Source organism: Malus sylvestris, chromosome 11 (assembly GCF_916048215.2).
Source record: "Malus sylvestris chromosome 11, drMalSylv7.2, whole genome shotgun sequence".
NCBI lineage: Eukaryota > Viridiplantae > Streptophyta > Magnoliopsida > Rosales > Rosaceae > Malus > Malus sylvestris.
Genome location: NC_062270.1, coordinates 12,490,523 through 12,516,010, shown reverse-complemented (window position 1 = coordinate 12,516,010; position 25,488 = coordinate 12,490,523). Strand labels below are relative to the sequence as shown.

Here is a 25,488-nt window from a genome sequence, read left to right as displayed (position 1 = left end):
ATAACCCATTTGTACACATTAAGGAAAAAATTATTTTGATGATTTTAATGTTTTAAACTACTTAAAAAAATTTACTATAAAATACAATAGCTATAGTGTATATGTATATATGTATATATTTTATATTAAAATATGTATTATTGTTTTATTATTCTATATAAATTTTAAAAAAATTTAAGTTTTATTTATTTTTATAGTATACTATAGGAAAGGAGTGAGATTAAAAAAAATTATAAAACACATTAAAAGTAAAAATATCAAGTAATTTAAAAATACCAAACACATTAAAAAAATATAATAATTAATTTACAAATGCGAAAAATGTGAAATAATATGTAAACGCTAGTAATCGCATCATCTGCACTGTGAGGATAGTATATCATCGTTTCAATTTTTAAAATCATACAAACCTTCATGAATAGTATTTTTAAGGGAGTTCAAATAAACAAATATCATTTCTCTATGAAAATTGAAGGGTTTTATTGTAAAAAACATGTAAGGTTTCCTCAACCTCGAAACACAACTCCTTTTATTTTGCACATCCTTGAACATTTGGTATTTTGTAACAATGTAATAATGTTTTTTATTACTCTTATTTTGGGGCATGTAATACTTAAAAGACAAATGTTGCTCTTATGTTTTGAAGTAATATTTATGTGCCAATGTGATATACATATACAAATTTACTATTATGTTTTCAATTTTTTTGGGATCAAATTATGTTTTTAATTTTTATTATTTATTAATTTAAAATATATTTTCTTTAATGGGTAACGGATCGGGTCATAATACCTGATAATATTAACAGCTCGATTTAGGGTCTGGTCATATTACCCGTTTACTTTAACGGGTATTACAAGACATAACCATTTAATGTATTAGGTATATCATGAAAACGATATGAATATGGAAAACACCATACGAATGGCAGGTTTACTTCTCAAGGGCAAAATGGTCATAAACTAAAAGAAATAAAATGACGTTTTCATCCCCCACAATGCAGCAGCACGCAACATCACACTGTAGCAGTAGAATCTCAAAAGCTTCACCGCCTCAGCATTTCTCCTGCCCTTTGCGTCCCTCATTTTCCTCCGAAAATTTTTCACGGGCCATGATTTCCGTGCGAGGACTGGAGTAAAAGCCCTAGCATTCTCTGATCGTCCTAGGACAAAAAAATTTATGGACTAAGATTTTCATTCAGGTCAGTCAAAATCTCTCGATATTGTTCTAATTTTTGTGGAAATTTTGCTTAATTTTGTACTAGTTTTGGATTGAAATTGGAACTGAAATTGTTCTTGTTAGGGTTTGGGGTTTTGGTTTGGATTATATGGTTTGATACGGAAAATCAAGGTGTTAAAGGTGGGGAAGTTCTGGGTTGGTGTAGTTTGTGGCAGGCGATAAGCGTTTATGGGGTCATGAGCTATGGCATTGTACTATTAGGATCTGAATCTGCTTCTTTTGAATTTGGCCTCTTATATTAGCTGTTGTTCGGAAGGCGATAGGCTAGAGTGAGTTGGGGATTAATGTCTTAGTTCACACATGAGATTGGTGTGATTTGGGTGTGAACGTACGGTCACACGTCAGGCGAATGCATCTTTTGCTTTAGTAGCTGTGATCATCCATTTTGAAGTGTTGTTATTTCGGTTCAAGGTGCATTGTCAGCTTTATGTATTGCCTAGCTTAAGGGACTGGCATAGTGGCGTGCATGCTTTTGCTTTAGCAGCTGTGATCAGCCTTTCTGGAGTGCTTTCTATTTCGGGTCAAGGTGCATTGATAGCTTTATGTATTGCCTAGCTTCAGGGAATGGCAAGGTGCTGTACCTTCTCCTCTGGAATCTGAACTGATTGACATTGCCGCAAAGAGAATACCATCATTGCCTGTTAGGTAATTGCAATAGTACACTGAGTGGTTGATATAGAAACTGGTGGGGAGGCTGGTTTGATGATATCGCTGGTTAGGCCATTTAGGGTTTATGAGAGTAGATGGAAGAAGAGATGAAGTGCTCACATTTTTGCAGTTATGGTACATATTTTATCAGCATTTTAGAAGTCTCCGACATTCAAAGTCGTTCTTTTCCAAATATTCAGGGTTCAAGAAATACTTTGTTAGGACATGCGTCAGTTCTAAAGTTATAGTTGTGATAATGTAGGCCTCTCGGGTTGTATAAGGTTATCCAATGAGGTTCAAAGTATCTATTGTTTTCTTTTGGTTTACTATCTGTCAATTAGTCTCTCACTTTTTTTATTAAATTGTGTTTCTCACCAATAAAGAGGAACTTCTAGTGGTGTTTATATGTTCAGTAAGTATTAATATACTCTAACCTAAAATACTGCTTGATGGTGTAGATGTTAGATATTCCTGTTTGATGTCACACTATTGTGCTTTACAGATGTCCTCACTCAAAAATATCTGGACATTTTTCCATTGATATACAGTTATAATTATGGCACATGATACACGATCTAGTCGGAAAATGAAGGATGATGAGGATAGTAAGTCAAAAGGGAGGCAAATCAGCAGTAAAGGATCAAGTACTTCAGGTTCTGGAGCATCGGATACATCTGGATTAAGGAGGTCTGCTAGAGAAACATCGTTGAAGAAAAACATAACTTTGAGCCCTTCTATTACTAGGAAGTCTGAAAGACTTGGTAAAAAAATTTCTGAAAGACTCGGTAAAAAAATTTCTGAAACTCCTCCATTCAAGAGGAAATCCGAGAGATTTGAGAAGAAGTTGACTCCAACTCCACTGAGGATTTCTGATAGAGTCAAGAATCACTCATCAAATTCTTCTGGGTCTAAAAAATCAGAGAAAAGCTCAGGTTCATCATTGATGAAGCGGAAAAGGGAACAAAAAGAGAAGAATGTAAAAGAATTGACAGAGGCAACTCGAGAAGTTAGCAAAAGTGTAGGATCTGGCCGTGTGAAGAACAAAATAAGAAATGCTCAAGCTTATAAGGCATTTTTCATGAAACAAAGAAAGAAGCTTAGAGCACAAGGTAACTGAGTTTTGGCTTTTCTCCTGGGAGTGATTAATTTATTGTTCATGTTTTCTTTTTCGTTGTTGTTTGTGTTTTAAACGGTAGTATTGATTATTCAATACAGTTTTCACTCATTCTTTTCTTCTTGAATATTAGGACATAGCAAGGAGCAGAGCAGGCACAATAAAGTTTCTGAGGGTGGCGGCAATGATTGTGGAGGCATGGTTGATGGGCTTGGTAAAGGCGTTGAAGCAGTGGAATCTGATTCCACTGTAAATAAATTTCCAAACGAAACAGTGGAAGATAATCAGGGAGGGGACTTGTCCCACTCAAGCCGAAGGCCTAGCTGCATGGAGGAAGCTTCTGAGTTTGGAAATGGCGATGGCTTAGAAATTTGTGGTCAACAACCACTGGCATCGTCCTATAATGCCACGACAAAAGAGATCAGTGATGCACCTGCAAGGGTACATGTGTCTTGCCTTGGTGAGGAACATTTGAAGATGCCAGAGTTGATAGGTCCTACAGTCAATGGAAGTATAGATGATCTCCACATGAGCTTGAAAACGGGTCATTGTGTTACACTCTCAAAGAGAAAAAGGAACATGGAGGATGAGGGTTCTGATTCTTCTGCAGTTAATGGAAGTAAAGATGTCTGCACCTTGATTGCTGATGCCGTCTCCTCATTGCCATCTAGGTCCACAATGGATGCTCCTGTTGGAACTTGCGGTGCATGTTTGAAACGACAAAGGTATTCCTTTGCACAAAATAATCGTATTTTCTTTTTATCTGTTGGTGCTGGTTTCCAAAAGAAATTATATCAACTGGCCATTGAATTAATTTAGTCTGTTAGTCCACTGATTTACTTGGAGGCCCAGAGTATGAAAACACCCTTTCACATTTATTATACTTGCCATCTTTCCACTTTAGAATCCGTATTTCTGGAATTTACAACCCAGCTAATTCAAGTTTAGATATGGTTTCACATATCCTCCTCTAGAAAGGAGTCAACTAACAGGTAAGGTGTAATCATGAAACGACTACAACAACTAACAGTGTTAAAATATTGTTTGGTTACTGTTGAATTTATAACTTGTATAATAAAGTGGAGTTTGAGTAAAACTCCCAATATTTCGACAAAAAGAGCTCATTAACACTTGAGCTCATCAGACTTCACCATTCCTCTCTTTCAAAGGCCTCGCATTCCTAATTTCCCAGACATATTGCAGGAATATAAGATTCTTAAGAAAGATTTAAGAGAGAGAGCACACATTTTATAGAGAGAATATCTCTTGCTACACTGTTTTTTGCTTTCAGTATTTGCTACAAAACTGGTTAAAGTTTATGGTTTGTTTCCTCCCTTTGCGAGATTTTGGGTAATCTTGAATCCCTCTCAAGTTGTTCTGTTCATGGTCTAAGATCAGAGAATCGGGTCTTCTTTTTGCAATCTTTCTTTCTGGGTTTGCTTTCAAACTTTGTTTGTGGAAAAAAAGAAAAAAGATAAAGGAGACCAAAAGCTCTGACAAATGATGTAAAATGTGTTATTTTGACTTTAGTATGGAAGTGGACTCCTTGTCCCCTGTTTGTAAAAAGTCTCTTTTCAGAATATAAAAGCATGGAAAGCAAGCTCCTCCTATTGTTTGTATCTCTCTGGGTTCCTTCCTATAGTTTGTTTACTTCTAAAATTGGATGGAAGACAAGTTAGATACCAATAATTGGTAAAGAGGAGTAAACCCACACGTGTGGCAATACTTTTCGCTGCTGTGATGATAATAATGGGTTTGAAGCATTAGTTGATCCTCTTCCGAGAAAGCTAAGAAAAAGGGTACTAAGAAAGAAACTCGGTGAGAGTCAGGACAATAATATAGGCAGAGATCTGGAGTATTTTGGACACTGTTGTGTATGTCTTTGTCTGCATAAGTGTTGCTTGTAAACTCTTGTCCGAAATCTGTAAAGGAACTAAAGTTCTGTCATGTTATACTTGCCAAATTACAGATGGAAACCAACCACAAACAAATTCAGTTTTCTATCTAAATTAATTGCAGTAAAGAATTGGCTTGTGAGTAAAGCTAATGCAAGGAGTGGTGAGTCACATTCCCTTTTTGGAATGTCTTTGAACCCTTGGTTAAACTTGAGTTGAATGTGACTTCCGTTTGAATATTATATATATTATAATTTTTTTACCTGGTGATACATTTGTTGTGGGCTAGGTGATTCTTGCACTATAGGCAGGAGCTGTGCAGACAGAAAATTTTCCACTTATTTTTCTCCCCTCTTTGTGGCTGCCTGAAAGGGCAACTGAGGTGTTTGGACGTGAGAATGAGTGCGGTGTTTTAATTTATTTGGGTTTATCTATCAAGATCGCTTCTTGTGTCCCTTGATTTATTGCTGTCTCCTACATTACTTTCGAGGTTATACTTTTCTGCTAAATGTAACTTCATTATCCTTAATCCCCACTTGATGGTACTTTGCAACGTATTGCTGTTGGCTACTGGTTATAAGGGTCAACCAAAATGGAATCCCATCTTTTAAACACAGGCTGATCACAGAACCATTTTTACGTGGTGTGTGATATTTTTACGAGTATATATACTTAGCTATTGTCTTAGATTTTGTAAATGTTGAGCAAGCATGGTACTCTGATAACATTCTGATTTTGAAAGTGTTGACTGTTGAGAGTTGTCCCACATTGGTGAGGGACAAGGTTTGCTATGTGCTTATATGGTCTTGGGCTACTCCCCATATTGCCAATTGGTTTTATGGTGGAACCTCAATTTCATCATTGACTGTATCTCATGAGCTATTGTCTTAGATTTTGTAAATGTTGAGCAATCATGGTACTCTTATATCATTCTGATTTTGAAAGTGTGACTGTATCTCATGTGATATTTTCAGGGTGGAAAATGATCCAACGAAGCTGGAGATTTACTCTTGCAGCACAAAATTAAATCAGGAGTTATGTAGTACATCAGCAACTGAGGTTGGCACAACCTTCTTGCTCTTTACTGCTTTCAAAATCCATTGTTCAGTTCCATCTTATTTGAGTTTGTTTCTCTCAGAGAAGAAGCATATTTCTCTTTATGGCCTGCCACATTTTTTGTTGGTTTCCAGTGCTTATATTATGGTAGTTGTACTGTCGTTCGCTTTAATCTCTATATTCTTTCTGGTGATGTGTCTCGTTTCATTTCGTGGGGAGGTGTTTCCATGTTTGGTGTCATTTTTTTGATATGGTTTGTAGAGGATCTCTTATCTCTTGCTTCATGCAGAGCTGGTGTGATTATAATAGTTAATTAAATGTGGCTACGATGTCAAAAGGAGCATTATATTGGATCTAGCAATTAGTTTTGGTGTTATACAAACATTGTAAGTTAGTAGAGGACAATGAATTATGAAGCCGACTTGGAATTTGTTTTTTGGTGTTAAGGAAATTAGTTATTGTTAATGATGGTTTTGACAGTAGTAACCTTGTAGAAATTTGAAGGGGAAATTTTTGGGAGTTGAGTCTGACATACTTCTAGTTTATTTTGTTATATAAAAAAAAAATTTCTTATGTTCCAAATGACTTGTTTGTATGTCATTATTTTTATTTTTACCACAGATATTGTCTTCAGATGGTTGAATGGAACATTTTATGGGATCATGTCCATTATGCTGTGGAGATTGTACTTATAAACTTTTGTTTGCTGTTTTACTGTTTATGTTATTTTGCTTGGATCATTAATAATGTTTGGGGGATGTGAATAATAGTGTCTTTAGTCGGTTATTTGATTTTGATCCCCCAAATTACTTTTGCTTGTCAAATTTCTAGTTAGCGCACATTACCTAGCTTAAAACCTTATGGTTTTAGTTTCATCTTATGTTTGCTATATCAGTTGTTGATCTTGTAGTGGTTTCTTGTCTTTTTCATTTCTCTCAAAAGGTGCATCCGTATAGGGGAGAACTCATAGCTGATAGTGCGACAGATGTTCCTGAAAAGCTTAATGGTATGCAGCAAAAGGACTTTTCTGTAGAATTTCAAACAAATGGCGACCAAAATTCATGCCACATCTGTTCTCTTGGTGGGAAGCTCTTGTGGGTAACCTTTTCTTGTGACATTTGATTATTGCAAGTGTCTTTAGTATTAAATGATATGGAAAATCTTTTTTTTCCTTTCATTTAGGAGAAACGATAATTATTAAATCTGAAAACTGATTACAAAGTACAAAGAATCCGGGGAGAAGGCACCCACCTTCATCCAGATACAAATAGAGCCAAAAAAGCAGCACCCACAGAATATACACATAATCGAAGTTAGTAAGACCAATAACCCCACTAAAGTTACTGCATCAATTGGTCTATGACTCTATAATATGCAGCGGAAGGCCTTTCTGATGGAGCTTTTCGACACACCCTACTTTCGTTTTTTCCACTTCTTCAACCTCTTCACTAGTACATCTTCCAAAATCTGCCTCTCTTTCACTGAAGCCCACCTTAAGCGCACGAGATTGTATCACTCAGCACTTTTCCTAATCATGAGGCCAACATTTTTACAATAAGTTTTTGTAAAGCTGGACACCTGACTAACCAGCCTAAAGTCCTTTTATGTTTGTTGGACACCGGACTAGCTGGCCTAAAGTCCTTCATGTTTGCTGACACCGCGGTTTTTAGAATGAGGCATATGTAATGGTTGTACTTGCACATAAATGAACACCTTCACAATATGGAACTTTTTTCTTTAAGCTTCATTGGCATTTGCTTCTATAATGTGTTTTTTGTTCTTAGAATTTGTATTCAATTTCAGGTGCTGTAATGGAAGAGGATGCAGGACAAGCTACCATCTTTCTTGTCTAGATTCTCCTATGGATGATGTTCCTCTTGGACTTTGGTACTGTCCCATGTGTGTTAGAAAAAAGTTAGTATCTGGTATATATTCGGTGTCAGAGGGAATAGAGTCAATCTGGGATGCTAGAGAAGTAGAGGTATCTGATGTTGATGGTATGCAGAAATTATGGGACTTTAGCTTCATCGGTGTTTTGGATTATTTTCTCAAGTTTTTATTTTGTGTTGCGATCGTTATATGTAGGATGACTATTCTTAATAACAAATATCTGGTCCTTTGTTTTTCCTGGTTGACCTGTAGGATTGCAAAAGAGGGAGGAGTTCTTTGTTAAATACAAAGGTCTTGCTCATATTCACAACCAATGGGTACCAAGAAGTAGAGTTCTTCTTGAAGCTCCTACCCTTGTGGCAATGTTCAACCGAAATAACCAGGTCCGTTTTTTCCTCAACTTCTGTTTTGGTGGACATGTTCTGTTATACTTGTTATATCTATCAATGGAAAATGTGAAACACCCCAAAAAAGGGAATCTGACATTTATTCATGGGATTGAGATGCCTTTGCATGGATTCAAATTTCTTTTTCTTCAGAATTCAAATCATACTCTATAGCTTTGTTAGATCATTTTTCTTTACCCTTAACCTTAAGTCAAAAGCGACCATTGCACACCAGCTGCTGTTGGGGAGTTCTAAGATAAATAATTCTTCGTATATTAAGCAGTTCCTTTTTGTTTTCAGGTCACAAGGTGGAGGAAAGAGTGGACAGTTCCACATCGGCTGCTACAAAGGAGATCATTAATGTCTCCCAAGCAGCGTGAAAACTATCTCGGGGAACAAATTGGTGATACCTTATTTTGTCAGTATGAATGGCTTGTGAAATGGCACGGTCTTGATTATGACGATGCTACTTGGGAGTTAGAGAATGCTGCATCCTTTGATTCACCTGAGGGTCAGGGCCTTATAAGAGATTATGAAAGGCGCCGGCAGAGGGTGAAGAAGTCCTCTGAAATGGATAAGCTGCCAAAGGCATGAATTATATGATGAAATATATGAAACCTAGTTCTAGATTTAAATGCATTTCTGTTTGGATTAGTATGTTGAAGGTATCAGTTTCCTCCACGTTTTACTTGTTTACCATTGAGATCTAAATCTATCTTATTTGTTTTGAATTAATTTGTAAGTGGGAAGTGAGAAGGAACTTACTGGTTGTCTAGTCTTAAGCATGGTTGAAACCAATAATGGAATCTCCAAAATTTGAAGTGTAAGATATTTTGTTTCCTTCTATGATTGGTGGAGGGCTTCTATATCATTTTTCTTTGAGTACAAAAGGCTTCTCTGTGATTGATTATAATGGATAACGATTTGAACTCTCTGTGTGCGCTTTAAAGGATGCTATGTTTTTTCAAAGTTCCAAGGGTGGGCTGTCTTGATTTCATGTGTTTTCTGCTTGTTCACTGTCATTTAAGATTTTGAGTATATAGAGTACTTTTGTCTTTTATAAAATTGATTATCCTTGAAGGGAACTTTTTGAGTCTGCATTTTGTTCATATGAGTATGCTTATGACTATACGATTCTTCTGTTGCTAATGCTAGCATTATCTGCAGATACTTGAAAGCAAAAAGTCTTTAACAGTGAATTTATCAGAACTGCTAGCTGGAGATTCATCCAGATTTGATAATTCATGTCTAGAGAACATTAACAAGCTACGCGAGCTGTGGCACACGGGTGAGAATGCTGTTGTTGTTGATGATAAGGTAAGCTTAGTTTACTTTAGACAGCTGTTTAGATAACATTTTGGTTCACCATTAACATTATCTTGACGTGGGGTTTATGATTCGATGTTCATATATATATATATTCACATACAGTTGATCTGTTCTACTTGTTTGCTTTCTTGAGAAACAAATTTTATTGTTAAGCAAAATAGAGTTCCACGGTGGTGGAAAGTGTTGTGATTTACGTCTCAAAATTAGGATGATGCAGAAATTAGGCTTGTGTTACCTATTTCGTTTGGGTGGCCTATTTGGGTTTGGATTTGACCTCTTGGTTGGCTTACTTGTTTGGTGGAGAGATTTTGTTAATTACCTATTTGATTACGATTTGGATTTACTTCCAATTAGGATTAGGATTCTCATTGTAACCCAAGTCCTATGCACTATAAATGGGACCTTAGAGTTAGTTTATTTGGTGTGCCTCAACATTAGTTTGGAGAGTTTTCTCTCATTGGGTTTTGGGTGGAGGTCACTGTTTGGAGTCATGAGTGCGTGGCAAATTCAAGGCTCATTTGTTTTGCAATTTGGTGAGAGTCAATTTGTGAGTTTAAGAACCAAAATCACTTTACGGCTGCTAACATATCCCACAGTATGTGAGAAGGAGAGTAATTATTAAAATCATTCGAAACTGAAGCCCAGAGGGCTGCCCAATATCTTACTCTTGCCCATAGATCTGCTACCCCCACACCAGTATAAGCCTAAAAAATTCTTTTGTTACGCTCCTACCAAATGTTCCAAAAAACTGCCGACACCAGACAACCCCTCAAAGCTTTAGCTTTCCTCCCAATTCCTAGAGCCTCAAAATTGGTGCTTAGAAGCTCGAAACAACCCTTTGGAATGACCCAACTAACTCTAATCTCCTTAAACAATTTGTGGGATTTATAATTTGTGGGATTTGGGTTGTGAGAGTTTAAACACTCTTTTGTAATCTTTGTTTGTTTAGTGAAATTCCTCGCCGTGCTTTGCCGTGGATGTAGGCTGTACGCCGAACCACGTTAATCCCTTGTGTTCTTATTTTGAGATTGTTTACTTCTTCGCTTTCACCTATGACGTTGATATTTGGTACTTTTGTTAGAATTTGCTTCCTCTTGCGCATAAAAGTACAACAGAAAGATGTCCACTTCATCAAATCATAAATGAAAATAGAACAATATTATTGATCAAAGAGAAAAATGTGTTTAATAACTCTCTAAGACTCTTTAACAATTGTGTCGAGCCTGTTTTATTTGTGTTGGGTTGGTGCCATGCTCGAGCTAGCATGGCGTAGTTTACATCTCTAAATAATTAAAACGGCTTTCCAATATGCTAAAATTAAGGATAAGGGGACATTCCAAAAGTCAGGTGAAACCACTCTGGTACATAAAATCTCAACCACCTCCCTACTATAGTTTTCAAAACTCATTTTTGTTTCTTTCCATACAAATCACCACGGCACTGTTAGCACACTTCAACTTCCTAAAGCTTTTGCCTTCTTCCCCCCACCAAAAGCCTTGTGTTTCTCACCAACAAGAACTATGCAATTGGTCATTGGAGGAATAGATGATCAGCACATTCACTCCCTCCATTACACCATGGGAAAAGAAGACACTTCAGTTCTCCTCTGAATCAAGTCACTTGTATCAGCTACCGTGAACAACTGTTCAAGTATTTTTACATTAGGAGGTACTCTAAACCTTCCAAATTATAGGAAAGGGTTGGGTATAGAAAGAGAAGGATTTTCACATAATTTTCTGACATATGATAACGGTAAACTGGTTTACATTTTAATTTTCCTACTCTGAAATATGTTTTGTTCTTTTAACTGAAAAGGGTTTGATTAGGGACTTTAGAACAATTTACTATCTTCTTTACACTCGTATATTAGCAGCAAGCTGGTGCTTAATGGGAACTAAAGAGAAAACGTCTAGTTTTTAGACTAAATCCATACCTAGTAATGTTTTATGTGAAGTAGTGAACTTATAAAAAATTGTGTTTTTGCAGGAACGAATTGCGAAGGTTATTGCATTTATTCGATCTTTGCAGTCTGATGCCTATCAACCTTTTCTGATCATCTCAACTCCTTCTACACTTTGTTATTGGGAGGATGAGTTCTCCCGTTTGGCACCATCTATGAATGTTGTGGTTTACAGTGGAAATAAAGATTTACGGAGAAGTATTAGGTCAATAGAGTTTGATGAGGCTGGTGGCATTTTTCAAGTACTTGTTACCTCACCAGAGGCTATTATTGAGGTATCTTTTTCGTTGATTGTAGGATCCCTTAGACAATAGTGACTTAGTTGTTAAACTGTCTTTTTATTCTGCAGGATAAAAATATATTCGAACACATACGATGGGAAACTATCATAATTGATGCGTGCCACCACCCTACTATCTCTACACAGTTGGTGCAGATGAAGATGCTACGTACCCGTAAGTGGCTTCTCCTGGTCAGTGGAGTACTTAAGGTTTGTATTTTATCGTGCTCTATGTTAGTATATTTCTTTTTATTTTTTGGGTGGTGGTGGAGATTGCTTTCTACTGGCTGGCTTATGCAAGGCTAAATATTGCAGAAGAGCAGGGCTGAGTACCTCTGTTTGTTGTGTCTCCTTGATTCTGAAGGCAATTCACAAACTGGTGATCACTTCCTAAGCAGTTGCAGTGATATTATTGTTAAATTAAAGGACAGGCTTTCAAGGTATATTTCTCATGGATGCGAACCTGACTCTCCCAGGTTTAGGGAGTATTGGGTTCCTGTACAGATATCAACTGTCCAGCTAGAGCAGTACTGTGAAAATTTACTGTCAAACTCCACATTAGTTCTCTCATTGGCAAAGAACGATCGTGTTGGAGCAGATATAACTTTATCAAAAAAAGCACTCTATGATGCAACTCTAGCTGCTCGGAAGGTTAGCTGGTTGCACTTTTCTCTAGTATGATGGTAAATCAAAGCATTACTTCTGTGTCTTTTCATCATCTACTGTAACTTTTGAATTCCATGTTGTCATAGATTGTCATACTTTTTATTTGGTTTGATAATACCATCCCATCATCTCATTTTGATTTTTCTATCTTTACTATGAGGTCGCACTTGGTGCGATGGCAAGTGCCTTCGCCCATGAGCGGTAGGTCTCGGGTTCGAGACTTGGGAGCAGCCTCTCCATAAATGGGGGTAAGGCTAGCCGACATTCACCTCTCCCAGACCCTGCGTAAAGCGGGAGCCTTGTGCACTGGGTACGACCTTTTACTATGTTGGCGCGGATATGGTCCTTGTTGTACATACATACATATATATATGTATGTATCTATATATATATATATATATATATATATATATATATATATATATATATATATATATATATATTATATTATATTATATTATATTATATTATTGAGTTATCCCTTCATTATGTTGATTCTGTTTAGGTAATATAAAATATGTGGTTTTTGCACCTTTAAAAAGTTAACACTACTAATATAGTTATCTTATGGAAATTTAGTAATTTTAGTTTCATTTAATTTAGTGATTTATAATTCAAGTTGTTTGTATATGGTATACATATAACATAATACACATTGGAATTAGAAAAGATCTGTAATGACATGTTTTCATTTATTAGTTTCAACCTTCTCTTCTATTAAGTTCGTTGGATTTTGTTTTCCTATAATTATTGTTGTTTTTTATTTTTAATTTGTGCTTGATAACTTAAAACAAAGGAAGATATTATTTGAATTTGTTTGAAATTTGACTTTCCTTGTGCTTTGTGCAATGGGTATTCAAAGCAAGTGACTTTCCTATGGTTTGCATATTTTCTTCTCCATCCTCCACCACCCTACTAGTTTCTAATTAAGTCGCTTGTATGGCCTCTGTTGACAGTGCTGTGATCACCCCTACATTGTGCACCCACCCTTACAAGCCTTGCTTACTAAAGACCTTCAAGCAGTTGAGTATTTGGATGTAGGGATCAAAGCAAGTGGCAAGCTTCAGCTTCTTGACTTGATGCTTAAGGAGATAAAGAATCGAAATTTAAGAGTACTTATCCTGTTCCAGGTATGCGATTTGTCGTAGTTAATCCTTATTAGAACTGTTGTTCTTAGAATCTTAGTATTATTTGTTATGTATATATATATATTGAATGTGGTAGTTTTGGTCTTGACTTCTTTGGGAGGTTGTTCCCATCCTTTAAACATGTGGAATGAGATAATTTGTTGATTGGATCATGTGGCTTAGCTTCCTATTTTTGAGTTTTTGAGTATATGATGCATTTTGGTTGGATCATTTGTTGTTGCACTTTCCAGCGGATTTTTCTTTGTTGGCTCGGTTAATTGAGGAAGCAGGTTTATGTTGTCCATTTCGATGTCTTGTAATGCATTATTATCTGAAAAGCAACAAGTTTGTCGGTGGCAAAGAATAAGAAGATTTTTGAGAATGTTGTGGGTGTGGAGGTGGTGTTCTTATGGGAAAGGTGCGCTTTTGGGACTCTTTGTGGGCATCTGTAGGTTTGGAATTTATAGAGATCTCTTTTTCTGTTATTTGGTCTTATAAAAAAATCACATGATATATATAAACAGACGCACACAATAAATTATATATATATATATATATATATATATATATATCTGTGTTTTAAAAAACTAGTTGTTAAGATTCGCCTAGGCGGTTTTGGGGTGGGGCTATAAAGAAAACGCCTCTGCCCAGCAGGAGTGGGCTATAGACTAGCCTAAACACCTCAGGTGACTTGGGGGTTAGAAATTTTTTTTAAACAGCCCAAACCCAAAATGACATAATTTTCGGCTGGGTTTTTATAAAATTCATGCGCATTTTATGTTTCTAACTTAGTTTCTAATAGTTTCTTATGACTTTATGATGCAAATTAGAGAAATAATAATAATAGTCAAATATTTGATTGCTTGGCATGATTGCTTGATTGTTTTACAAAGTATTATATGTAATATATGAGTATTATAATAATTTTAGGTACCGCGAGGCTGTCGCCTAGGTGAGGCAATCCATGAAACACCTTGGCTTTGCCTTCACCTTTTAAAACATTGATATATATATAAAAAGGTCGTACCCAGTGCACAAGGCTCCCGCTTTACGCAGGGTCTGGGAGAGGTGAATGTCGGCTAGCCTTACCCCCTTTTAAAACATTGATATATATATATATCAATGTAAGAAACAATATTTATTCCCTTGAAACCACTGCAGCACTCCAATCAGAAAAGATCGCCCAAAACAAAACATCCTGAACGTTGACTAACTTATGGCCAAACAGAGGCTCAACTTTACCCACCCCCAACAACAGTTCGTACTGCTCTGTAGTGTTCAATAATTATTTTTACTTCGCTTAAGAAACCACCCAAAAAATCAGCTAGCAACAATTTGTACTTCTCTGTAGTATTCAGTAATTATTTTTACTTCGCTTAACAAACCACCCAAAAAATCAGCTAGCAAACAACATTTCCCTCCTCACACAGCTTGAGCGACAAGCTCAAAACCACCATACAAGAATAAGTAGTCGATCTCTAGCTGGCAACTGGCTCCGGCTTCCACATTTAGATTTAATTATATGTGTTCTCTCTGCCATGTGCCTCTAGTTGCACTTTTTCTGTCCAAATAAAGTATTAAAGATGAATAAGGATGTGAACCTGACCAGCCCTACAATATCAAGCAATCCATAAAGTATGAATTTACTGAGTTTCCTTAATTTATCCAAGGGCCAGAAAAATCAATGATAGACAACAGGTATATGGACAAGATATCTTTTTCTTTTTCTTTTGTTAAGAGTGTTATAGTAGGTCCTTTGTTCTGCTGTCATTAAACTGTTGTGATTCGTTAGTGTGCAAATACTAACACAGTAAAACTTTCTGAGATACTTGATGTATTTTGAGGGCACTTTAAATCATATAAAGTTTGTATAACTTTGTCTCTCTTTCCTTGAGGAGTTTTATTTGTAGACAGGGATCTAGTTTTATCCTTCTCTTTGGTTTATTATTCTTTCTTCTCATCTTCCTTTTTGGTTTTGTCCCTTATTTTACCAGTCAATTGGTGGTTCAGGAAAAGCTTTTTCTCTGGGAGATATTTTGGATGATTTTCTGCGTCTAAGATATGGTGAAAATTCCTATGAGCGCGTCGAATGTGGTGTCCTTCGTTCTAAGAAAGATGCTGCTATGAACAAGTTCAACAATAAGGAGTTTGGTAGATTTGTGTTCTTACTGGAGGCTCGTGCCTGTCTCCCCAACATCAAACTGTCATCAGTTGATATTGTCATCATATTTGGTAGTGACTGGATTCCACATAATGATATAAAAGCCCTGCAAAAGATATCACTTGATTCCCAGTTTGAACGTATAAAAGTATTTCGCTTATATTCAACTTGTACGGTAGAGGAGAAAGTTCTAGTTTGTGCAAAACAAGGGAAGATTCTTGATAGTGACATACAGAATGTGAGCAGTAGTATGCTTCTATGGGGGGCACCTTATCAACTTGATAAACTAGATGAGTTCCATGGCTGCAACACCCCTGCACCTACTAGAAATATCTTGTCTGAAGAATCACTTCTGAAAGATGTTGTCCAGGAGTTCTTCTCCATACTTCCTCAGGATGGCGAGAACAGTGGCTCATGTAATTACTCTAAGATTTTAAGAGTTCAACAAACTGGAGGAGCATACAGTTTGGAGGTTCCGTTGCTTAGTGAGATGAAAAATGAATATACTGGTGAAGGACAGCCTCTTAGTTTTTGGACAAAACTGTTGGAAGCAAAGCATCCTCAGTGGAAATATTGTTCTGGTTTGTCTCAGAGGAATCGGAAACGAGTACAACCTTTTGATGAGTTACTGAAGAAACCAGAAATTGTAAAAAAACTCGGGAAGGTGGTAAATGGTAATGATGATGCACCCTATCCGAAGCCTGGATCAGAGGTGAAATCAGTTCCTGGATGCAAGGAAGGTAAATGACTGATATTGTGAATTGTTTCATTTTGTCATGGCATTTTTCCAAGAATTATGATGTAATGTCATGGTCCTGTAGAATTGTTGGATCCCATTTCTAGTTTCTTAAAACATCTTTTGCAGGAATTTCTGGGGCTGCGGCAGATAATTTGCTTCATTCTTTTCACTGGTCAACTGCCTGTGCAAATAAAGTAACTGATGCAATTCGTGATTCCACTTCAGATAATGTGAATAATCCGGAACGTAACATGCTCGAGTCTGAGGAGAGAAGAAAATTGTGTGATGCCCAGAAAAGTCTCCATGAACTTCTGAAGCCAGATATATTAAGACTATGTGGAATCTTACAAGTCTCAGTATGGATTTGATTTTTGTCTACAACCTTTTGCCTTCATGTTTGTGTTCATATGTGCTGCTGTTATTAACTGGTATTTCCATTAATACACCCCAGGAAAACATGGTTCTCTCGTTTAATGATATCTTGGTTACTCACTGCAGGATGCTGTCAAGGTTATGGCCGAACTGTTTCTGGAATATGTAATGAGTAATCACCATGTTAATAGAGAACCAGCGACAATTTTGCAGGCATTTCAGATATCTCTGGTTAGAATTGTCTTGCTCTTTCATGCACTTATATAGCCTAACTTTCTCTTATTTGTTGTTGGCATGTTGAATTGCAAAGTTCTTTAATATTACTTTCCTTCAATAATCATATATCTTACTGGTTGTGAATGATTTTTTAAGTATTGACTTGGTATTCATGCTTTTCCTTTTACCCTGAAATGTTCATATGTTGTCACTGAATATGTTATAGTGACTCATTGATTTAGGCTTACAAACACCTCTTACAAATGATAGCAAGAAGGTACCTCATGTCTTGCTTGTTGAAAGAATAAATTTTGTTTTCCTTTGCCTAGACATAAGATAAAGGTCGTACCCAGTGCACAAGGCTCCCGCTTTACGCAGGGTCTGGGAGAGGTGAATGTTGGCTAACCTTACCCCCATTTATGGAGAGGCTGCTCCCAAGTCTCGAACCCGAGACCTACCGCTCATGGGCGAACTTTTATAAATCCTCGGTTCAGTTTTACATATAAATTATGCATTGTATGATGGTGCTGCACTCTGCCTAGCTTGACCTGATCAAATTCTACGCTAATCATGTTCGAGTGATGGTGATGCTTCTGCAGTGCACTTGATTTGCTGACCACCATGAAATGTCACTATTATTATGGGTTGAAAGGTTAAGTTTCTTGTAAAAAGTAAACTAAGCAAGGATGGATATACTTCTATGAAGACAATGTAGTTTGAATATCACTAAATTGTCAAAACTGGTTCATGTTTTCGTCCCATTAGGTGATATTAAGAATTTCTTGAGTCAAGAAAAATGCTATCGTTACTAACAGCTTAATTTTTGAAAGAAATAATTGTGTTTTAAATCCATATATCTTGTATTCTTTTTTTATTTTTCAACTAAGCTTAATACTCCACAATTCTTAAGTTAATTTGGGGAAGTTTGGAAATCTCAAAAGAGAACAGGGGTGTTGGAGAATTGTGAAGTATTGAGCTTAGTTACATAAAACTAAACTTGAAATCTACACGGTATTTTCTTGTGATTTTCCAATTAAACTCAGTACTCCACAATTCTCAAGCATTTCCTTCACAATGTCTGTAGCTGTAACTATGACTGTAACTTCGACCACATATGAGTACTACCTCTCTTTATTTCTCTGTGTGATGCTAGGTTGGGGAACATCCTTACTTTTATGTGTGCATCAGTGCTTGGTTACATGTGCATGTTAACATTTTTTAACCGACTTTCTGATATCTATATTCCAGTGTTGGCTTGCAGCTTCATTTCTGAGGCAAAAAGTTGACCACAAAGAATCTCTTGCACTTGCAAAGCAGCATCTTAACTTCAATTGCAAAAAGGAGGAGGCAGAGTATGTTTATTCGATGTTGCGGTGTCTGAAAAGAACATTTTTACACAGTATAGGGGCTTTTAAGGCTGTGGAATCTCCAAAGTTTTCTAATTTATCAAGTAAAGATGTTTTGAAGAATTCAGATGCAAAGGCTTCACAGCCAATAACTTCTAACTTGCAGCATGTCAAATCAGACATTAAAGACTTACCACCAAGTCAAGAATATTTTGCACAAGAAGATGTCTCAAAAAGTATCAAAGGAATTCAGAAAACGCTCCAGAAGAAGATGAAAAAACTTATTGAGAAGCAAAGCAAAGATAATAGTGAAGTTTTGAGAACTTATGAGGAAGAAAAGGGGCGTCTAGAAAGAGAGCTTAAAGCAGAGACAATTGTTATTCGATCTTGTTTTCAGAATAGTACATCAATGAGGACAGATAAGCTTAAGATGTTGGAAAAGAAAATAGAAGAAAATAACAACCAGCATGACCTACGTCTTGAGCATCTTGAGGCCTCACAGTTGGAAGCAAGGACTAAATTGAGGGAGATGGGGAAACGATGGGTAGAGGAAGTACAAGCCTGGGCTCGTGCTGAATTGTTGGATAGATCACCCTCAAATACACTTAAGCCTTGGTTGGAATGCTCAAGAACTAGTGACTGTCAAAGTAGTGAAGATCATGAAGATTTTGCCACTTTTAGAGTACATGACTTTGACAGTATTGTGCATAGTGGGACGGGAGGAATTAAAAGACCATCTCCAACTCCAGAAAGTGTTCCTGCTGAAGCTGTAGCACATACTGTCCCCATTAGAACTGAGGAGACCCCTGCTAGGCCACTTGGTGCGTTAGATATGACTTCTGTGGCAGCTTCATGTACTGATTTCATGGGTAAAACTAAAAACAAAGCTGAAAGTTCAAGTGATGTTCAAGAGAGTGTGGTATCGGTGAATCCTTGTGCCAAAGCGCAAATTACTGATGGAGGTGCTGCAGGTAATGGGGAGCTGGATGTTCTAGAAGTTGCCAGTTCTACTGATGGCTTTCAGAAAGTTGTCACCTCCAGTCTTCCATTTCAAGAACGGATACCCAGTGCAGACACATCACCCATATATCATGGGGAGGTCAGACTGGATGTACCCAGAGCAGTCTGTTCAACTGATAGTCCACGCCGACCACATCCCTCAAATCTGCCTTCTGATGGGGCTGCATTAAACATGCCTGACAAAGAGGCTCCATTGGGATTGCCTGAGACTGCCTGTTCGAGTCATAGCTTGCAAAACGTCATTTCTGTGAGGGAACCTTCACCGGAAGAAAACCACGTAGCGAAGCAAACCATGCCAGATAAAGAGGTTGAATCAGAAGTGTTTGAGACTGTCAGTTCGAATGATGCACTAGGGAATCTTGTCTCTGTGGATCTACTGGCTGGAGGACAGATGCTTGAAAAAGTGACAGAACATGAGACTGTCAGTCCCAGTCATGATTTGCATGACGTTTCTGTGAACCCACCTCCATCTGAAGGACGAATCCATAAAGTGATGGTAACCATACCAGATAAAGAGGTCGATTCGGGAGTGCTTGAGACTAGCAGTTCCACTGATAGACTGGAATATTGTGTCTCTGTGAATCCACTTTCATCTGAAGAAGAAATCCCTGAAAAATCAACAGAATATGAGCCTGTCAGTTCAAGTCATGGTCTCCACAATGTTCCGCCTGTGTCACCTACCTCTGAAGAACAAATCCATGAAGTGACAGTACACATGCCAACTAAAGAGGTTGATTTGTCAGTGCTGCAGACTGTCAGTTCAGATGATGGGCAAGGGAATCTTGCTTCTCTGGTTCCACCTTCATCTGATGAACAAATCTGTGAAAAACCTACTGAAAAAGAAACCAGTGAAGTGGATCTTATAGCGTCTGGTAGTGCACCAGGGGCTTACCAGCAGAATGGAGTTGATACTATGACCAATGGAAGCTCTGATCAGGAAATGCCCCTGGTAAATTCACCTGGAGTGCATCCTGTGGCCTTGGTTCCTGGTGGTTCAGCGACACTAGATCAGGTATTTGCTTATTGGAATTTGTCAATCTATATGGTAGTCACCTTGTTTTATCTTGAGAATTATGACAAGCTTAGATTTGTAATTTTCCGATGAAAATTTTATATTTACAACATCATGTAAGTGATCCACCATTATATGATTTTGTTTTGACTTGGTTTTTTCATGTTAGGAGGAGGTATTCATATTCATTGTTCAGTAATAAATTTGTTCTCCAATAAAATCAGAGAGAGAGAGAGTGATTTAGCCTTCACATACTGACAAATGCTTACCTGGCCAGGCATACCAAGACAAAGGTACTCTGATAGAAACATCTGATGCAGAGCAAGAAGATGCAGAAGCCAGCAAACAGTCGAATACTTGCCAACAAGTTGAAAATACAGCACCCGAATCTGCTCCGACTGTAGCATCCAATTTGTCTAATCGTGAATTGCCAGACATTGAGACTGTAGTGCAACAGCCATCCTATAATACACCTGATAATAGTGCTCCTGAGTTATCTTCAGCTGGTGGAGTCGAAATTCGACCTAGCGAATACCGTACCTCTAACCAAGTTTCTCATGCTTCAATGCATTTTGTTGAGAACATTTCTGATCTTTCAAATCAAACTGTTTTGCGGCCTGTCACATCCTCTACTAGTGAATTTGAACTGTCATTTTCAGACACAAGTGCTGCACCTGTTACATCTGCATTTAATAGTCTTCCTATAAATGCTGCACCCCAGGGGGGATCTCAAGCACCACTGCCTTCATACACTGACCCACTTCAATATGAATTGGAAAGATTGAATAAACAAACAGATCATATGCTTAAGTCTCATGAAGATGCGGTCAGTTTTGAAGTTAATATATTGTTGTTTATTTATTCTTCAAAGCAAAAATTTCTGCTGAGGTCATTTTTGTCTTGAACAGAAGCTACGACTGAAGGGTGATTGCGACAAGGAAATAGAGGAGGCTGTTGCTGAAATTCAACGAAAATATGAACTTAGATCTCAGGAGGTTGAGGCTGAATTTCTCCTTAAAAAGAAGGAATTGGATTCGATACACCACAAAGTTTTAATGAACAAGATTTTGGCTGAGGCTTTCCGGTCTAAATGCATGGATCTTCGGGCATCAGGTGCATCTGGAGTGCAGCAAGGTAGGAAGACTTCTGAATTGCAACTTTTGAGATATCTGTTTTATCATTCATGTACCAATTATGTAGTTTGGATGGTACTTTCATTTTCCGTGGAAGATCAAGGATCTTCATTGGATTTTATTTTGTTCAATTTTCAGTTTCATCTAACTACGACGGCTACAAGTGAACGTAATTAAAAGTCAGCCACCCCCTTTAGACTTTTGGAGATTGTGAAATTTATTCTTTGGGAAGTAACCTTAATGTTTGGACCTTCTGAGATTAAGGAGGGATGGTAAGAATTTTAGATTTTAAACTTCAAGCTTCAGATTCCATGGGTTGCTTGGTGGGAGTGCAAAGCCGTAGTAGATGAGGATTTTGGACTCAGGGATAGCTTGGTTCTTACGTTAAGCTAGGTCTGTCATTAATACTTAACTAGGGGAAGGTACAAAAAGAAGAAAAATGGCATGTTAAATGAACAAGGTTAAAGGATTCATAAAAAAGGATCCACTCTCAGACAAGGGAGAACAGAGAGAAAAGAAAAGGGTGGGGTGGGGAGAGAGACGAGGGGGAAAATTCAACTTGTCTGTATAAATAGTTTCAATATTTGATTGTTTGGCTGTGAAGTTAGGTGTATGTGATAGGTTACGAAACCACTTTAGCATAAACTATGCCTACTCTGACAAACTGAATCTGCCTATTTGTTGTAAGTGTATAAAGTTTATATTTTTTTGGTGGAAGGGGCTCTGACTTCCCCATCCTTGCAGATTTTGTGCTTTTTTGTCATTGCTCTTACGCTCCTTATTCCTATTTATCTGGCAGATGGGAATTCCAGTTTCACTCAGCAGCTGGTTCAGCTATCTATGCATGATACACAAAGAAATTCTCCAGTTGCTGGTTCATCCTTGGCCAGCACTCCGGCAGCTAACCTGCAGACTTCAACTGCCCCCTTACCCAGCCCACCTGCACCTGCACCTGTGACAAATCCACTTTATATAGCTCCACCTCAGCAGACTGTTCCTCTTTCAACTTCTCCTATTCCAAGCATCCCAGCAAGACTGCCGCACATCAGTTCCATCTCCTCCACAGGAAACTCCCAAGGTGGAGGTACGATTCGTGCCCCAGCTCCACATCTCCAACCATTTAGACCTTCAACGTCCATGTCTAATCAACAGTCACATAGCAACTCCCCTGCAACACCTCCCTCACTTCCTCATATTCCACGTTCTCCAGCCCCCGGACAGCCATCTGTTCCTCATAATAGGGCCCATCAGCCTAAAAATCCAGGGGATCTGTCAGCTCTTCGTAGTTTATCTGCTTTGGGGTTGCTTATGAATATGAACTCTCGGTCTGGTGCAAGTCCACCAGGTAGTTCGCCCTCACTCCCAAATTTGGTCCCAAACCGTGACCTGTCGAACCTTTCTAATCCTCCCGTTACAGGAAGTGCTCGTGTGAACCCAGTAAATACAGGTGGACCCACTGACATAGTTTGTTTATCAGATGATGACTAACCAGTTCCTATTTTTTTAGAAACTCATTTTACCATGTCTCTTTTCTCCTCTGGGTTATGCACGGGGGTTGTGACTTTTGACATGCCCTAGGCAGAGGCAGGTGTGTCGTAATGCTGTCCTTGCTGCTACGAGTTCATAGCTGTACATCTTGAGATGCCTGGTGTTCTAACGATGGTGATGTAAAATCAAACTGTGTAGTTAGTTCGTACTCTGTTTCGCTGCAGCGTAAATTGGTGCCAAGGGCCAAATGAGTTTGTACAACGTTGTCGACAAAAGTATTACATTTTTTTACATCTCACCTTAGTTGATTAGCATGCTTATTTCTTGAATCCTTTGTTACTCGCTTTCATTTTTCGTAAGACTTAATCGGTCGCAATGAACATTACTATTTGGGTTTAAGGTTTAGGTCATTTATGCAAAGCTCTTTATTTATGCATGTAGTATTGGGAAATTTGGAGAAATAACCAAAACCTTAAGCCCAAATATGTAATAACCAAAACCATGTCCTGAATCTATCTGTCTCTGTATCAAAGTCGTCCCCAGAAAAGAAATTGTTTGGATGATGTTGGCAAATTTGGGGTTCGGTTTGATTTTCTAGGGTTGTGTTTAATTTGTTTCGAATTTGGGCAATCACTCTGATCTGCAATGCAATTCAATTCAACCTTAATTTGGCATTGTAATTTAGGGTTTCAAGTTCCATAAGGAAGCAGTCGAGAGAAAGGGAGGTATGTCAGCAGCGATGATCGAGAACACGAAAGAAAAAAAGATGACTTTATATCAAAGTCTGGTTATAATTATGATAAGATTAAAATAGTGATTATAATTCTATACAGGTATAGATTTTGGTATTTTCCCAAATTTCTCCGTTACGGATTCACATCCTGGTTGTGTTGTTCAGTACTTTGCACGTACGTGGTCACAGGGTTCGCAAGATACTGAAGTTCCGAGCAGTACGCTGCAATGGCCATCTCTACGTCCGTGAGCCCCTAGTCCAAGCGCCGGATAAATTCGAAGGCAACCGGTTGTAGAAGTTGTTAGCCAACTCAGAAAACTGTGCAAACGAGTGGAAATTGCCACCATGCAAGGCCTTGTTCCTTGCTCGATGGATTTGGTCGACCGTCGAATAACTTCAATCTGGTAGCAATCTTGTTTTGGCTTTTGAAGGAGATGAGTTTCATGCAGTTGCTGTGCTTCCGTGACATAAGAACAATATGTCCCTTCTGTTTATGCATCAAATGATCCGCAAACTGTTTGTAGACTACAGTTCCAAACGGTTTGCGGGTAGTGAGACAAAAAAATAGAAGTAGAATTAACAAAAGATTAAGGAAATGGAAAACTAAATCTTAATCCTTGAATAACTTGAAGTTTAGACAAATCTCGTATAAGATATTTTTGTTACATTAAATTCATCTAAACTATGAGAAGTAGGGATTCAAATTTGGGTACTCGGTTATTGTTGTGAAAGCACATTGCTAACTGTCAAATTATCATAGAGACGGGTCAAAAACCCACTTTCAATAACACCAATATTATCTCCAGTTTGTTAATTCTCACATCCGATATGTGTGGGTTTTATTATAAAAAAACCTCGGTATTAGGTGGAGTATGTTCAGGATATTCAAACTCTTATTTTCTGTCTCATTCTTCCGATATGAGAAATTTCAACACTAACCACGCAACTTGATTAAACTCAGGTTTGCGTGTAAAAAAATGTAACTTTTATATTATTGAACATATTACATATAATAATACTACTGAAGAAACGAAATTACAACCTCTAAAAGATTGTTACGGATTTTCAATGTCATCAGTTAATTTGTATCTTAATCCACAATCTCTCATCACTTAATCATCAGTTGTTTCTCTTCTTCCCGCAACTTCTGCGATTCTTCCGCAGCCGGCAAATCACAAAAGGAAAATCGTAGCGATCCTTTGAGGCCTTTTGAGCACGGCCGTCAGCACCAACAAGCAGACTATATTCATCTAAAATCCACCCTCCGTGGTCATCTGACCCTCGATTCTCGTACCGGAACTTTTTCTTCCACCCAATAGGGTTTCTGTTCTCATTGTAAACCAGCTCATGTTCTTTTTCGCTCCAAGTGCCTTCCCCAATCTTGCGATGGACGCGCAAACCGGTCTTCTTGAGCTCGCACAAGAAATATAAGTCTTCATCTCCTCCATATTCTTCCCAAATCTCCCATGGTTCTTTGAAGTCAAAGAGGTCCTCCTCATGCACATACTCGTCGTGTGGTGGCGCTAACGGCTGACGCTTAACCGCCATCTTGTAGAGAAAGAAACTGATGATCTGTTGGTCCAGGGTTTGGAAGCAGAAAGCATAAGGCACAAGGGGTCCGGCCATTACAAACACAAAAAGAAAAGTGAAGTACGTGCGTGGTTCTTGTTTCTGTATA

At 37.8% G+C, this 25,488-nt stretch overlaps 2 protein-coding genes across 5 annotated transcripts; one reads left to right on the top strand and one right to left on the bottom strand.

The window, feature by feature from the left end:
- Positions 1–1,012: 1,012 nt before the first annotated feature.
- Positions 1,013–23,406, top strand: LOC126588724 (helicase protein MOM1-like). Of its 4 annotated transcripts, none has more exons than XM_050253829.1 (20): positions 1,013–1,201; positions 2,436–2,996; positions 3,135–3,726; positions 5,871–5,955; positions 6,895–7,046; positions 7,756–7,949; positions 8,095–8,225; positions 8,529–8,816; positions 9,396–9,545; positions 11,544–11,792; positions 11,867–12,007; positions 12,113–12,448; positions 13,420–13,593; positions 15,585–16,491; positions 16,716–16,846; positions 16,989–17,093; positions 18,327–20,456; positions 20,734–21,282; positions 21,365–21,590; positions 22,389–23,406. In XM_050253829.1, the coding sequence occupies exons 2-20, from the start codon at positions 2,444–2,446 to the stop codon at positions 23,075–23,077; spliced, it is 7,782 nt and encodes a 2,593-aa protein (XP_050109786.1). In that variant the 5' UTR covers positions 1,013–1,201; positions 2,436–2,443; the 3' UTR covers positions 23,078–23,406. The 4 variants fall into 4 exon arrangements, with proteins under 4 accessions (XP_050109786.1, XP_050109784.1, XP_050109785.1 ...); XM_050253827.1 differs by having other exon boundaries at positions 16,617–16,846; XM_050253828.1 differs by having other exon boundaries at positions 2,390–2,996; positions 16,617–16,846.
- A 1,467-nt stretch (positions 23,407–24,873) lies between these two features.
- On the bottom strand, positions 24,874–25,488 carry LOC126591546 (uncharacterized). The gene has a single exon (XM_050257262.1). It carries the CDS (start codon positions 25,434–25,436, stop codon positions 24,930–24,932), a length of 507 nt encoding a protein of 168 aa, XP_050113219.1. The 5' UTR covers positions 25,437–25,488; the 3' UTR covers positions 24,874–24,929.

Excerpts from the sequence above, each read along its gene's own strand:
- LOC126588724 (XM_050253827.1), top strand. The coding sequence starts at position 2,444 with ATGGCACATGATACACGATCTAGTCGGAAAATGAAGGATGATGAGGAT. Across the intron at positions 12,449-13,419 it reads CAACTCTAGCTGCTCGGAAG|TGCTGTGATCACCCCTACAT; the intron begins GTTAGCTGGTTG and ends CTCTGTTGACAG. Across the intron at positions 21,283-21,364 it reads TTAAGTCTCATGAAGATGCG|AAGCTACGACTGAAGGGTGA; the intron begins GTCAGTTTTGAA and ends TGTCTTGAACAG.
- LOC126591546 (XM_050257262.1), bottom strand. The coding sequence starts at position 25,436 with ATGGCCGGACCCCTTGTGCCTTATGCTTTCTGCTTCCAAACCCTGGAC.